Genomic DNA, 14,817 nt, shown 5'->3' on the forward strand with positions numbered 1-14,817 from the left:
ATGCAACAAATAAAAACCATAACAAATCAGAAACTACAAGCCCAATGTGGCAGTTATTGCAGGGGCTCCGAAGAACTACTCAAGCGGTTTAGATGTAAATAAACATCGGTGCCATATCTGAAAATTGAAATATATTAGTATCAATTCCTTCTTACAGGCTGAAGAAATGGCTCACCCTTCCATGCTTATCAACTTTAAGTCTCCTCCAAAGTATCGAGCGTACAGTCGTGATATCGGAAGTCCGTAGCCAAACCCAGCCATAGGAGCCTTGAAGTCGCTCTTATTGAAGTCGGGGTCGATTGGCGGTGTTGACTCAACGGTGGTGTACATGTATGTCCATACCAAGGGTATAGCACTCCGTGGTATCCCGCCACCTTCGTCAGAAATCTTTATAGTGATATCCTACACCGACGTTAACAACAATGTGAAACCTAAATGCGGATGAAACGACATCTGAACTAGCCCCGGCAATTGAATAGGGCAGGACGGCAATTAGAAATCGTGGGGTATTTACCTCTTTACCCTCTGCTACGATCAACTTTACCGGCGGGAACTCCTCGGAATCACTTCCATGTGTCTCCACCACAGCTCGTAGGGAGTTCTTTAAAGTCTCGAAGAGCATGTGACTCAAGTGACCTGGCACATACATAAAGTTCAGATCAGGCTTGCATACTAGTTGCACTTTCGGGGCGTCGAATAGGCCGTAGTAATCTTCGCACACAAATCTCGCATTTTCAATGGCTTCTTGAGCCAAGTCCCGGACGTTTGTCTTTGTGCAGATTATTCCCACGTAGTCTTCCTGTTCAGGAGCCGAGTTCAGGGCCACATGTTGACCAATAAGCATACGGATACCAATCCGGGACATGTAAAACCGGTCCAAGAAGGATTGGATCGAGTTATCGATTTGCATTCTTTGCCTCTTGCGCTTATACTCGTTAATTCCCATTGCTACCAAAGATCATCGCGATCAGTCAGTTTCATAATTCACCAAGGCGGCCAATAAAAACGAGTTGGGAAGTTCTACCCATTGTAGTGACAACGGGGTCATGACGATGTTTAATGTTTTGGAGGGTCTTTGTAAAGCGTCTGTTGTAGTCCACAATTTCTGGGGGCCACCGCACATCGTCGTCTACAGTTGCATAATACCGCCTGCATAATGTGATATTAGAAAAAAAAAATCTAATGCACTGAATTCAGAACCAACCTCTGGGCTTTTCTTCCATTCCGGATACCATTCCCATTACCGTTTGTCGGCTGCCATGGCGAGCTTCTATATGTTCCCGGCTCGATGTCTGGGTTTTCTATAACCTCCAATGGAATCGGTGGAACACCATTATCCCGCGAACCTTTTATTAATTTATCCCTTATATCCTTTGATAAACTTGGCTTTTGTAAAGTGGTAATTTCCTAATAATTTAATATGAGGTGATTAGTCAAGCCACCACCACCACCACCACCACCACCACCAATTAGGCAAATCATAGATGAGTCACCAACCTCAAACGACTGCATGTACCAATTCGCGACTCTTCGGATAGAAGGCATATCACTTAGACCATCCGGCAGTTGATTCAACTCTTTTACTCGATGTGCCAATCGAATTGGCAGCTCTTCGCTGAGAAATTGGGAAGCCCGAAATAAGGTCCCTGCTCGGTGTCCTGTCAACCGGCAGATTCATTGGCACAACTTCTACTTTTTTTACGTCGTTCAGGACTGAATAACCCACCTGGTGAAGGATTTCGCCCAAACTGGACCATTTGCCGTAAGCTCACACCGGTTGCTGGGAATTGGCTGTAGTGGGTGATGGTCTCCATCAACGATTGCGTTGGTTTCCACATTGCGGCACTCGCACACCGCCGGCGGTGGTGATACTGGGGGAAATATTCAAGAGCTACTAAGGTCTGTAAATGGAAGTTGATAACGGAGCTCTGATAGCTATGCTAGATAGATGGAAAGCAAGCAATTGATGCGAGGAATGAGGGGCTGTCGTTTGTTGCAACGGGAAGGAAGCAGAAAAGTAGGAAGTGGGAGGACTTGAGTAAATGACGAACGGGGGAGTACGAGCAAGTAAGTAAGTGACTGGAGTTCATGTGAGAAACCAGTTCGCGTAAGCCTAGTGTGAGAAGGTTGTGGGGTAGCAGCAAGCGCACGTGCGGATGATCCGAGAACAGCCCGCACGTCTCAGTTCTTTGTCGGCACTCACCTTTTTTTTTTCACCCCTGCCTACCCTGAGAATTGCCTCACAGCCGAGGGGCAGCGTGACTTTTACCGGCAACGTTCCTCGGAAAATCTCGTAGTAGTGCGACGGAGGAACGGAGGATTCAGGGACAGGAACTGCGTATAAAACGGAACATTTTGATAGATATGAATTATCCTTCAGTTGACCTTTTTTTTCCTTCACATTCGGTCCTTCGGGCTATTAAAGTCCTTTACTGTATGTACATACGCTGACTCCGTCGTGATATGGCTCTGGGGGGTTTCAAATCCATTCTGGAGGGGTAAATCTCACCAGCAAAAGATGTGTGAATATCATTTGCATGCGGGATGATGGTGAAATCTGTACTACAAACCTAACCCCAAGGATCAAAAGCAAAACGACCCTTCTCGGGTAGTGCAACCGGACTGTAATTGCGGTAAGTTCCTAGAATCACCAATAGAACATCACCAGCTTGAGCCCGCGGCAATGTTATTTGGACTGGGCTGTCATCATCTGAGGTTTGCTCTGCCTTATTCGCCTGGTCCGTGCACCGGTCATCCCATGTTTCCCTGGATGGCGACGGGTAGCAGGCCCACCTAAATTCCTTTTTCTCTTTTTGCTCACGTGCCATCGACTTATCAACCGCGTGGGAACAGCTTTTTGTCAATAGAGCATCGTAACAGCTTGTATTTGTACCTAGGTGATTTCCCTCAATCAGTGGTCAATTCCCGCACCTAGATGGAGCAGAGCAAGGAACCTATCATCCTACATTTCGTGAGTACTCATACTACTACATAGATAATACCTTCCTCTCGCCTCATGTCATACTATTGTTTACTTTACTTTGGTCTGAGACCCTAACATCCCGCATACATACACCCCCCCTAGGACTTCGATTGTTTTTACGCGTCAGTCGTCGAGAATGAAAACCCCGCCCTGAAGACTGTCCCTCTAGGAATTCAGCAAAAGAATATCGTATGTTGGCAGTTCCAGTTCTTCAGAGATCATCCCTGTTGTCGTGCCATCTGTGCATCGGGCAGAAGGGTTTCATAAATACGATATTACTGAGCTGAGAGTGGAAAAAAAGCTGGCCACCTGTAACTATGTTGCCAGGGCTCAAGGCGTCAAGAAGCTACAGCTCATTACTGCCGCAAAAAAGCAATGCAAAAATCTGGTAATTGTTAATGGAGAGGATTTGACGAGGTTAGCCGCTGCAAGCCGCTCTTGGTTATCGATAACTAATAGTTACAACGTCAACTTGTCTTACCCAGGTTTCGTATCGTTTCCAAAAATATATGGCTTTTCGTGAGGGAGTTTGTCTGGCACAATCTTACGGAGCGCCTAGGTCTTGACGAGGTATTTTTTTTTTTCTTCAAACCTACAGAAAAACAATTATCTGGTTGTGTTTTGGTTTGGACTAAGAGTGGGCAAAAACAAAAACAAAAACAAAAAATAGATTTTTATTGACGCAACGGAAATGATTGATTTCAATATGTCACAATCAAAATACCAACCCGGTTCAAAGGACCCCTCATTCTTCCGCCTTTCTCGTAACGATCCCTCTGCGGGTTTTCCGTTCGTCTGGGACGTGCTACCTGGTTACACATACCCGCCCGCCGCATCATCCGGACCCCACTCGCTACTCCACCAGCGCCTCTTTCTCGCTTCACATCTAGCATGCTTCATAAGAACCCAGATCCTCACAAATTTCGACCACACCTGTTCCGCAGGCATTTCCACCACCAAGCTCACAGCCAAACTCGCAGGCAGCGTTAACAAACCCGATGCACAAACTCTCCTTTTGCCCGGCTTCGAAGCAGCGTTTTTAGCCGGACACGAGATTGGAAAAGTCCCAGGAGTTGGGTTCAAAAGTGCGCAGAAGATCAGAGACAAGGTTCTGGGAAGAACCACTAAAGACGACGAGATTGAATTCACAGAGATATCAGAAAAGGTTACAGTAGGTACCGTAATATCTGTAATAACCACACCCGCACAGCTAGAGCCGCTCACAGGCGGTAACGGGCAAAAAATATGGCGACTACTCCACGGGATTGACCCTTCCAGGGTTGCCGCAGCACCAATAGTCCCAACTCAGATCAGTATCGAGGATACCTTCCGCCCCGGAAAGATCACGTGCCTCAACCAACTAACCCCCGTGCTGCACCAGCTAACACTGAAGCTCCTCCAACGTATGCATGCCGATCTGATCGGCCCTGGCGGTGAGAAATGGCTTGCGCACCCGAAGAATTTTAGACTCTCCATCCGATTCCATACGAGGAACAGGGACTTTACGAGGATGAGCAGGAGCGGGCGAATGCCGGGATATGTGTTTTCGTTGTCGACACCATTGGATGTGGTAGCGGAGAGGCTGGTGAAGGAGGTGGTTGTGGGGTTGTTTAGAGGGTTGTGCGCGGAGAGGAAGTGGGAGTTGCAGCTGGTTAATGTGGCGGCGGTTAATATGGCGGATGGGGGTGGAGGGGTCGATATTAGGGATATGTTCAGCACGCTCAGGCCAAGGAACGAAACCTGGGAGAATAAGGAGGAGCCCACTGAATATCTGGATGGGATAGTGAACAACAGTCAACAGTACAACAGCCCACCGGAGAACGAGCCAGAACCAATAAAGGAAGTCGAAGAGGACGAAGACGAGGGAGGGGAGCAGGAGGGGGAGGAGGGGGAGGAGGTGGTGGAGCTCGAATGGGGTGACGGCCTTTCCGACTCCTCGGTCGAGTACGGCGGTATCGGGTCCCGGGGTTTCTCACACAACGACCCGTGCCCCAGCTGCGGCGAGCGGTTCCCAGTCTTTGCGCTCGAGGCCCATCGGCGGTTTCATCAAAGTGAGACTGAGATTGGGAGTCTGGATTAATTGGGCTTCTAGAAATACTGTATTTTTTTTTATTACTTCTCGTTGCATTGAGATTTGTTTTTGCAGATCCCTCATTGAGGCGGCTGTACTTTAAAAGTAAAATAAATAAAAAAAAAAAAGTAGATCGTGCCTTATTGTTATTATATGTATATGTTAGTTATTTATTATAGATTAACCCTAATTTCATTCTGGTGCCGTTTCAAGTACCATCTTCACATGTATGTACCTACAGGCCAGTTGCATCTAACTACCGAGTATAGTCGGAGTGGAGGAGACACATGCATTGTGTGCCATGGTACTGGCAAGGTATATCAACACATTTAGCCTGTACTGTTTTTCATAAATAAAAAATCTCTGTTATGGCCTGGGATGCATTTAACCACCAGATATTGTTTGGCAGGTGCTACTGGATGTGGTAATGTGGTATTTACTATGGGGCTAGTGCCTATAGATGTAAGATAGAGTAGTAGAACCAGAGCCCTTCTAGAACGATTCCCGAAAGCGGGTGATCCCTGGACCCTGTTCTTAATTATTAGGGTGGACCCGGGCCCGGGCCCGCAGGGTTCTCGGTGGATTAGTTATGTAAATAGTTAGGGTTAACAATTTGATTCTTGTAAAGTGGTTGTGGCGATCATTGGTACCATCCACTCACTAGCTCCGCTGAAAAGTCAGTTTTCCATATGGGGTTTAAAAAAAAAGTAGACTATCGATCATTGACATAGACATTGAAAATCCGAGATCAATTTTTTGGGAGTATCTATATACATTTACATAGCCTATTATACACGCCCACTCACTCACGCCTCACCACCACCACCAGGACCCTTCCTCTTCTCCGCCTTCTTCTTCTTCTTCTTATCCCCCTTCTTGCTCTCCCTCTGCCTCACCACCTTCTTCGGCCCCGCACCCACCTTCCGCGCCGCCTTCTCGCGCATCATGTATGCGCCCATCGTATTCCTCTGCCCCACGCCCTCGCCGTTGGGCGTAAACACCTCGACGGCCACCTTAAGCACGCCCTCCTCCTCGCGCCGCTTCCGCACCTGCGCAACGAGCTCGATCCAGCCGAGGCCGGAGAGGAGGATGTCGGTGGACAGAATGCGGTAGGGGAGCGCAGCGAGGGCCTCCGGGGAGCGCGAGTCGAGGTGCAGGTCGCGCGCGCCGGTCACATCGTTGGAGAGCGGGTAGACGCCGGCGGACTTGATATGTGGGGGGAGGACGGCGGGGGGGAGATTTTCGTCGTCGGTGGTGTCGGGGTCTTCGGTGGAGATGGAGGTGGGGATGCCGTCTTCGGAGCGGTATTCTTCGTCGAGGGCTGCTTCTTCGATGTCGTCTGTTTTCTCGGTGGTTTCTCCCGAAAGGCTGTCGTCGACGGCCTGGGTATCAATGACCGGTTCCGCCGGATCCGCGGCCATCCCATCCACGGTGTCCGAGGTCCTCGTAGTCCCCTCAACCATAATCTCGTCCAAAACAGGCTTCTGGTACAGCTTCAGCCCCTTCCTCCCCTCCGGATCGCGCTCACCCAATATCCTGATCGCCTTCTGCGTCGACGTGAGGTGCACCGGCAGACTGAGGAACGGATACGCCAGCACCACCAACTCGTCGTCTCCCTCGATCCTGGGCGTCACCATGATCACGCCCGCAATCACCAGGCTCTGTCCGGGCTTGATGGTGATCTGGTGCGGCTTGATGTAGCTCTCCATGTGGAAGAGCTTCTGCTTGTCCTGGCGGATGTACGGGAGGAGCCCCGTGGGGCCGTATCCGACCCATCGTGCGAGTCCGGGGAGGTCGATCAGCTCGCTGGTGGTGTTTCGGCCGGCCGTCTTGTAGACGATACGGATGGGGGCCGCTGTGGTGCCGGGGATGTGTGAGATTGTGGGGGCGATGTGCGAAGACTCTGAGGCTGGGGGTCCTGCAGGTTCCTTCCCCTTCTTCTTCTTCTTCTTCGGGGCAGGCGGGGCGTCGGGATCGTTCTCAAGCCCTTCTGCACCTGCGGCGGTGGCGGGGGGCAGGATATCGAACTCCCCGGCCTCCTCCATGCTGCCCATGACGGCTCTACCGGCCTCCGGCCACACCTCCTTCACCAGCCTTGATTTACCCACATTGACCGCACCAACGACCCATATCCCGCCCTCACGGTGCTTCGCATCACTCTTGATGTCTCCAACCCCCCACCCGCGCTTCGACGACACCGCCCAGAACTTCTCGTTTTCGCCGCCATGTCGGCCCTCCACCCGCTCGCCCTCCGGCAGCGCATCCTTCACCGTCTTCTTCATCCACGTCATCAGGCTCGACACCTGCGGCCACGTCCGCAGCAGCAGGTCCACCCGCGTCACCACATACGATATCGTCAGCTCCTTGGTCACGCTCCGTGGCAGATTGCTCCACAGGTGGTTGCGCAGGTCCGGCTGCAGCGACATGGGCAGGTCTGCCGCGTCAACGAGGTGGTAGATGTGGTTGCGGCGGTGCTTCGATGCCGCCAGCAGGCCCGTCAGCGTCTCGAGCGTCGGGTACGAGGGCAGAGGCGGCGCCGTGCTGTGGTGCTGCATCATGTGGCATCGTGCGCAGCGGGGGATTCTCGGGGGCGGCGGCGGCGGGGGGAGCGTGTCGAGGATGGGTGGGGTCTGGTGGAGGTCGGCGTTTGTGGAGTCGAGGGCTGCGGCGAGGCGGTCGAGGGCGGCGCGGTAGATTTCTTCTTCGCGGTGCTTGCGCTGGGTTTTGATTTTGGGACTGGTGAAGCGCTCGGATTTGGGGCGGCGGGGGTGGTAGTAGCCCGGGAGGTTGGGGGCTGTTTGTTGCGAGGGGGCGCCGCAGCCGGGACAGAATGGCGGTGGGACGAAGGGGGGAGGGTCAGTGGGACTGGTAGCAGTAGCAGTGCTAGGAGGAGAAGGAGCGGATTCTTCTGCTGCGACAGTACTGGTAGCAGTAGATTCTTCCGTGGTGGGTATAGTGACGGTAGCAGGATCACCGGTAGCAGTATTAATAGCTGTAATTGTCGGCGGTAAGTTCTCGGGGGTGATATCTGACTTCTCAGGCGCAATGTGGAGGTTCTCGGGGGTGGTGTCTGAGTTCCCAGTCTCGATATCGATATCCAACTTCTCAGAGTTTCCGTGAGCGACATCCGAGCTCCCAACACCGACTGCAGCACTCAATGCAGAATCATCAGTAGACGTAGAATCACCAGTAGACGCAGCAGCAGCAGCACTGCCATTGGCAGCATCGCCAGCATCAGGAGCAGTCCTATCGGTAGTAAGTAGCCGTCGCCGCCCACTCAAACACAGCATCGGTGTCCGTGGCGGCGGCCTGACCAGCAGCGGGAGCAGCAGCTGCCTCGGCCGACTGCATCTGAGTGCTATGCGCGTAACTGCAAACATTGCAATTGTGCTTTGTGGGGGGGAGGGGAATCCAAGCAATTTCTTCACTCGCTCGCGAGATCTTTTTTTTTCTTGTTTATAGTGGGGTTATGAGGTAATACGGGGAATATTTTTTCCATGACCGGGGGAGTGCGACATGGTGGGATGGAGAGCGGCTAACCAGATGGAGCACACCCACAACGGGCCTTGGCTGGGGTCAATGATCGGCGTGATGCTGGCGTGGGCATATTCTGGTTCGTGCTTTATGAAGAACGATCTGTAATTATTGGATAGCATCTTGTAAGCTGAGTAGAGTGTCTTTAAGGATTTGGGCTGGGATTGTACCAAATGTAAATTCAAATCCATAAGATCCCCAATTAACCCCACAGAAGAGCAGCCATTGTTAATCCTCGATATCAAATTTCCAGTATCATGGCCCCATATATCCCGAGGTTTATGTTTAGCTACCCGTTCATCCACATCCGAAAGAGCTATTAGAACCAGTCCTAAACGGTTCAGCTCAGTTGCACAACTGTAAACGATCTTCTATACACATCAATCATAAATACTGATCTGAGCGCTCCCTATAAGTGGTGAAGTAAAGACAGATTTGGTATCGGGGCACCGCGGAATTCAGACCGTCATTATAGAGGGTTTCCTGATACTACTTCGGATAGCATCAACCCGAGTAAGAGGGGCGTTTATCTCAAAACGAGATTATTTTTCCTCAAGCACACATCTAATATCTCACCTTGAGCCCCACAACCCGTTTACAACAGGGTCCGATACCTGGATTCGGCGCCTGGCGTCTGTGGTTGGCGGAATGGCTCGCTGTGGTTGTGATAAATGACAGACTGAGTGCCATAACTCTAGATACTATTTATGCATGCTCAACGTGGAACGAACAGTCCAAAAAGACAATGGCATGCGAGAATACCAGTGGTGCGAGAACTCTTGAGGGACCGCCGCTGTTGAACTATTGGTCATTAGCTCATCATAAGTCGGGACCGAGCGGTTTGGTGGAAAGGGGGCTCACATGAGTGTGCGGTCAAGTCTTCTTGTTTGTCTTCATCTTTCTTATCTTCTCTTGCAACTCAATTGAGATGCAACGTACTGTCGCCCTGTCTTTCATCAACGACTAGTTTTTGTTTTTAAAGATGCGGGTAAATTGGAGGCCTATATCATCACACGTTTTGGAGCTAATAGACTTTGGTCCTACGTGAATCACGGAAGCTCAGATCATGCATGGAAGTGAAACCAGCTCGAATGATAGTGTTGTATTATGATGGTGATCAGAATAGAAGAAGAAAGCAAGCAAGACACAAAAGAAATAGCCGAAGACACAGACTAGCTAATGTGGACATAGTGTTTCGTTCTCACCCTCTGTTCTGAAGCCCCCCCAAAAACCAAAAAAAAAAAAAAAAAGAATTGATGATGTCGTCGGTTGGGATTCGAACCCAAGATCTCCTCACAGCACTAACACCTACTAGCTGAGTTTTGGCGTGTTAACCACTACACTACCAGACGATTGGTTTACAGGCGTTATGTATCGAATTTAAACCCACCTGGCCGCTATTTACTAACCCATATGAGGTAGCCAGAAACGGGCCGCGTCAGTCTAGCTGTACGTGCCGCTACCGTAGTATGTACGCGTACATGTAGCAAGCAGGCTCGTTGTATCCAACTGGCCTTCATATGGCAAGCAGCCAGACGGCCGATGCAGGCATTTACATGGTGCTTTCCATGTCCAACCTGTGATAACCATTGCAAGGTGTTTGCTCGTTCTTCGACTGTTCCCACACTCCCTACTAGCCTATATGAGTGAGTGGATGAAGTGCACGTATAGGAAAACGTCTCTGTCACGTAAAGGGTTTTTCACTGCCTGGCTTTATACGTTGCAACATATAAGCTAGTACTTCTCATCTCCCATATGCATGCATCGACGGCAGCTAATCATATGAATTGAATTCTAGGGGCAGTTTACACATGGAGAATAAAAGCTCACCAGGTAGCCAAAGCAAGGCTAGCCAGATCCTGAAGAAGGAGAGGTACGAAGCGTTTGGGAACTGATATGTGTTGAATATCGTATCTATGGGGTACTCCTCTCTGAGCAGCGCTATCGCTGTATAGATCTAATGACTAGTGGCTGGAGTATGCTAGATAATAGCCAGCTTCCGGTATCTATTAAGATGGGTATACGTATTTTTGGGTGGTGGTGGTGGTGGCTGTTGCCCAAAAAGTTTGTATCAGTCCTTTTGGGGGGGGGGGTTTGGTTGCTATGCCAAAAAGCTCCACGGCTTGTATGCCCAAAACCCAAAACCCAAAACCCCCTGCCGAACAACCCCGTTGCTATGCCAAACCGCCGACGTGTAGACGAGGGGCGTAAGAACAAATTGAAGGGCTTGGTTCGTGGCATAGTTGATCTAGCCTTGAGAAGTGTTTGGGCCCCAAGGTAGCAGTTGGTAACAGGGCAACTCGCTGGCTGGCTTTGTTGTGTGTGGCAGCTATATTCGACACTCACTTGGTCAATGGCAAGCGGAATCGACACTATACCGCAGTTTGAACGGAGTAACTCGAAAATGTTGTTGCAGATATGAGCTCCCCCGACAAGCCCTGTGTCGCGTTGGGCTACATGGCATTGCCTCGAATTCAGTAACGATAGACACTGCTGCAGTCCGCGCTTCCCATTCCACATGGATCTCCCCTCCAGCGACAAACCCCCGAGTCACAGCCTCTCACTCACCCGCGCCCCGCCCACTCACCGCGCATCACTCGCATCCTTCCCGCGCAAACCCTGGCCCCTAGCGGCTCTTGGCATGTCCCATCTCGTCAACAAGCTTCCCTTCTTCTTTCCTTCCTTCTTTCCTTCCTTCCTTCCTTCCATCCACACGGTCGATCCCCACAACCTTTCCGCGAATCCTCACAACTTCTCCCTCTCCCTCTCCCTCTCCCTTTCCCTCCCCCCCTCTCTCCCCTTCCCTTCCCTTCTCCTCCCTTCCCTTCCCTTCTCCTCCCTTCCCTTCCCTTCCCTTCCCTTCCCTTCCCTTCCCCTCCCTCTTCCACAGACACACCACAGAGAGAGACAATGTCACGGCCCACGCCACGCGGTTACCCACAGGACTACATCGTCCGCATCCGCTACCAGAACACGCTCCCGCCGCCGCAATGCCCGCCCAAGCTGCTCGACATCCCAAACAGCGCGGCCGCGCAGTTCACCGACACGTCGTTTGCGAGCAAGCTGGCGCGCACCGAGTCGCTGTGCGTGGACGTGGACTCGGAGCTGGGCATGCCGCTGGACATGGTGCATGTGCCGCGGGTGTTTGATGGCGATGACGCCGGTACTGCTCTCTCTCCCTCCCCACTTCATCTGTGTGGTCTCTCCCTATTTCTGGTAGTAGCTGATTGACCCTCTCCATGGCATGCAGCAATCCGCCCGCTCGACCCCACCCCCGCCGTCGACCCCCGCGACCGCCTGCTCCTCCGCTCCGCTTCCTCCCTCGGCCAGACAGCACTCACAAAGACCGGCTCCGCGTCCGCAATCTCCTTCCTGCGCCGCACCGAGTACATCTCCGCCGAGCAGTCGCGCTCCACCTTCAAGGGCAGCGGCTCCACCACCTCCGACCGCATGCTGCAAGCCTCGCGCGCGAAACGCACCGCCACAAAAGACCAAGACAACGACCCGCTGCGCATCCTGCAGGCCATCCTGAAGGGCTTCGACGTCGCGAACCCGGAGACCGCGGGCCAGGGCACAATCGGGCTCAAGAACCTCGCGGCCGGCGACAAAGCGGCTGCCAACGCGGAGCGCAACTGGAAGGAGCTGCGACACCCAAACAAGCCGCAGCTGCGCGCCGTCGAGACGTTCCCGCTGCTGCCGGACTTCAACGCCACGAGCGACAGCGGCGGGTACATGCTGTTCAAGTTCTCTGCGAACCCGGTTGTGGCGGGGGCGCGGCGCGATGCGCGGCTGGACGTGGGGCTGCTGAAGCCGCATGAGAAGCCCGTGGACGAGGAGGGGAACGTGGATGCCGTGGGGCAGGACGTGTTTGACTACTACCTGCCTGCGAGCAGCGGCGTGGCCGGCGGGATAAAGCGCAAGTTCGCCGCGTACAAGGATGATCCGACGAGCGGCGACGAGGCCGTGGAGGATGAGGACGAGTTCAGATACGAGTATGTGCGCTCGTATGAGACGAAGTCGCATAAGCAGCACTCGGACGAGCTGGAGGAGGCGGCGCTGATCTTCCATGCGGGGGATGAGGAGAAGGCGCGCGGGGCGTACTTTTATCCCGTGTTGACGAGGTATGTGTTGAGGCCTAAGAGGAAGAGTCGCTTTCCGCCGGGGATGCCGATGAGGCATGAGGATGTGGAGGAGGAGGAGGAGGCCGAGAAGCCGCCGGAGGTCATGAATGTGAAGGTGAGGAGCCTCAATGGCGAGGAGAGGAGGAGGAGGGATGAGCAGAAGGCCAGGATGGACAATCCGAAGGCGGCGGTGGAGGAGTGAGTGGACTTGGGGGGAGGGGGATTGGGGGATGGACCTTTTTTTTTTTTTTTTTGCTTTTTTGTTTTATTGTGGCCTGTATGTGGGTCTGGAAACCGCTTTTTTATATTTATTATTATTGAAGAAAAGTCACTTGGCTTGGTTAATTAAGCTTGTTATATTAGAAAAACTGATCACGAAACACTGAACTGAAAGAGAAAGAGAGAAAATAAAATTGGATAATTAATGTGTTTAGGAGAGCCAGAGCAGATGGTTGGGCGTTGTGTTTCTGGTTTCTATTTATATATATCCCGCTGACGTGACTACATGTATTCTGCTTTGTTCAGCTTAAAGGGAGAGATGGGAGAGCTAGAGATGTTTGTATGATTGAAGTAAATCAAGTTGGATTATCATGAGCCGGCTCTTTGATGCAAATCAGTCCTCTGCTAGAGTGACATTAGAGCGTATTTGCCAACCGTCAATTTCAAGAATTTACAAATTGTGGGGCCCCGAAATGGCAACCGGGGCTGTTAATTTTGAATTTCGGTGGGGCGGCGTGCTGTGAGATATACCAGGAGGATCACAAGCACCCAGTTTTGTTACTACCGAAGCTAGTATCATGGGGTATGAATTTTCAGTTCCAACAGCGTATTTCACAGGTGGCGTGATGGATTGTCTGGTTTTCGGGGTTTATTCTGTCACACCGTTAACCAGATCGATTTTGGTCACTGAGGGGAACTGTCAGTTTTACCTCCCGAAACTGTCAAGTTTGAAGTGTCAATAGTTGAAATTGACGGTTGGCAAATACGCTCTATTGTGCTTGCAATTGATCCTGTGGCTAGAACACAGTATCAAGCGCCGGTGCACGTAAGGTTATAGCTACATGTATATAGCTAACTGCTTTCTCCAATCTTTAGGCTGTGATGGGGGCTATGGCGTTCTCAAGCCTCAATTGATTGAACCCTGATTGCCAAGAGACCATATATACCTAGATCGAGGATCTAAGGCTCGGAGGTTCTGGTTGTGATGTCACGGTGAGCATGGGGGCAACCGCAACTCGTGAGAATTCGAATTCGATATCTATCTCTGCATTTGACACGTTGGTATAAAATTAAGGCTGGTTTTATTCCAAGTTATTCAAATTGGTGGGTTTGGGTTGCAATGGGAGTCAAATATCACCGACCCCTCCGCCCATGCAAGTCGATCGAGTTTGGGGCGAGTCCCTCTGCGACGTAAATGGTCGGTCTCTTGTGAACCTCTTAACTACCTATCCCTTCCGCTGTTTTCAGGTACTGTGGGGTGGGGGGGGGGGGGGGGGGTCGTTGTGGAGACAGCGTTTATAGCTGCTCCATTAAAATTAAAAGTGGATCCGATGAATGTGGGGACAGACGGAGGGAAGGGATCCTTTAGACTATAGCTAGTGTTAGATTTATAAAACGTCAAAATATCTTGTTAATACAGTACTACCTACGACACGGACAGTGTCTGCGAATGAAAACGGCAGTGGAATCACTACCCGGTATTACAAGAAGAATACCGTATTCTTACTACATTGACTTGCTAGCGTATTGAGGATTCGAAGTCGTGATAGCTGGGCCTATTATTAGGTACGATATGGAACCTCGAACCAGGTTGGATCGAACGGCCTCGTGTCCATCACTATTCTGATTCCTAACAATCCAAGGTTTAATTACGGGTGATCTTTGGATGGGTGTTGTGGCTGGACAGTCGGAGGCGGCGAATATAACAAGGTGAAATAACGATTCTATAGAGCCTCCCACTGCAGGCTTGATGGTGGGGGGAGAAGATACTTGTCGGACTATGGCAACAGTCAGGAACACCCAATGAAATAAAATAACTTCCGGCTCGAAGATCTCAATTCACCGAGCCCCAAGAATGTGGGCGCTCAACACCACGTGCATATTGACCT

General features: G+C 51.3%; 4 protein-coding genes across 4 annotated transcripts; 2 read left to right on the forward strand and 2 right to left on the reverse strand.

The window, feature by feature from the left end:
* Nucleotides 1-53: 53 nt before the first annotated feature.
* On the reverse strand, nucleotides 54-1,838 carry H6S33_000063 (uncharacterized protein; the record flags this gene model as incomplete). The annotated part of the gene is made up of 7 exons (XM_044832028.1): nucleotides 54-117; nucleotides 176-402; nucleotides 515-948; nucleotides 1,025-1,149; nucleotides 1,205-1,407; nucleotides 1,498-1,646; nucleotides 1,727-1,838. The coding sequence occupies 7 exons, from the start codon at nucleotides 1,836-1,838 to the stop codon at nucleotides 54-56; spliced, it is 1,314 nt and encodes a 437-aa protein (XP_044699622.1).
* Nucleotides 1,839-3,689: 1,851 nt separating this feature from the next.
* On the forward strand, nucleotides 3,690-5,063 carry H6S33_000064 (uncharacterized protein; the record flags this gene model as incomplete). The annotated part of the gene is made up of 1 exon (XM_044832039.1): nucleotides 3,690-5,063. One exon carries the CDS (start codon nucleotides 3,690-3,692, stop codon nucleotides 5,061-5,063), a length of 1,374 nt encoding a protein of 457 aa, XP_044699623.1.
* Nucleotides 5,064-5,860: 797 nt separating this feature from the next.
* Nucleotides 5,861-8,434, reverse strand: H6S33_000065 (uncharacterized protein; the record flags this gene model as incomplete). The annotated part of the gene is made up of 1 exon (XM_044832050.1): nucleotides 5,861-8,434. The coding sequence occupies one exon, from the start codon at nucleotides 8,432-8,434 to the stop codon at nucleotides 5,861-5,863; it is 2,574 nt and encodes an 857-aa protein (XP_044699624.1).
* A 3,064-nt stretch (nucleotides 8,435-11,498) lies between these two features.
* H6S33_000066 (uncharacterized protein) lies at nucleotides 11,499-12,911 on the forward strand (the record flags this gene model as incomplete). Its single annotated transcript, XM_044832061.1, has 2 exons — nucleotides 11,499-11,751; nucleotides 11,839-12,911. 2 exons carry the CDS (start codon nucleotides 11,499-11,501, stop codon nucleotides 12,909-12,911), a joined length of 1,326 nt encoding a protein of 441 aa, XP_044699625.1.
* Between the last annotated feature and the right edge of the window lie 1,906 nt (nucleotides 12,912-14,817).

The sequence above is a fragment of the Morchella sextelata genome (assembly GCF_020137385.1).
Source record: "Morchella sextelata strain SCLS chromosome Unknown scls_1, whole genome shotgun sequence".
In the NCBI taxonomy this organism is placed as follows: Eukaryota; Fungi; Ascomycota; class Pezizomycetes; order Pezizales; family Morchellaceae; genus Morchella; species Morchella sextelata.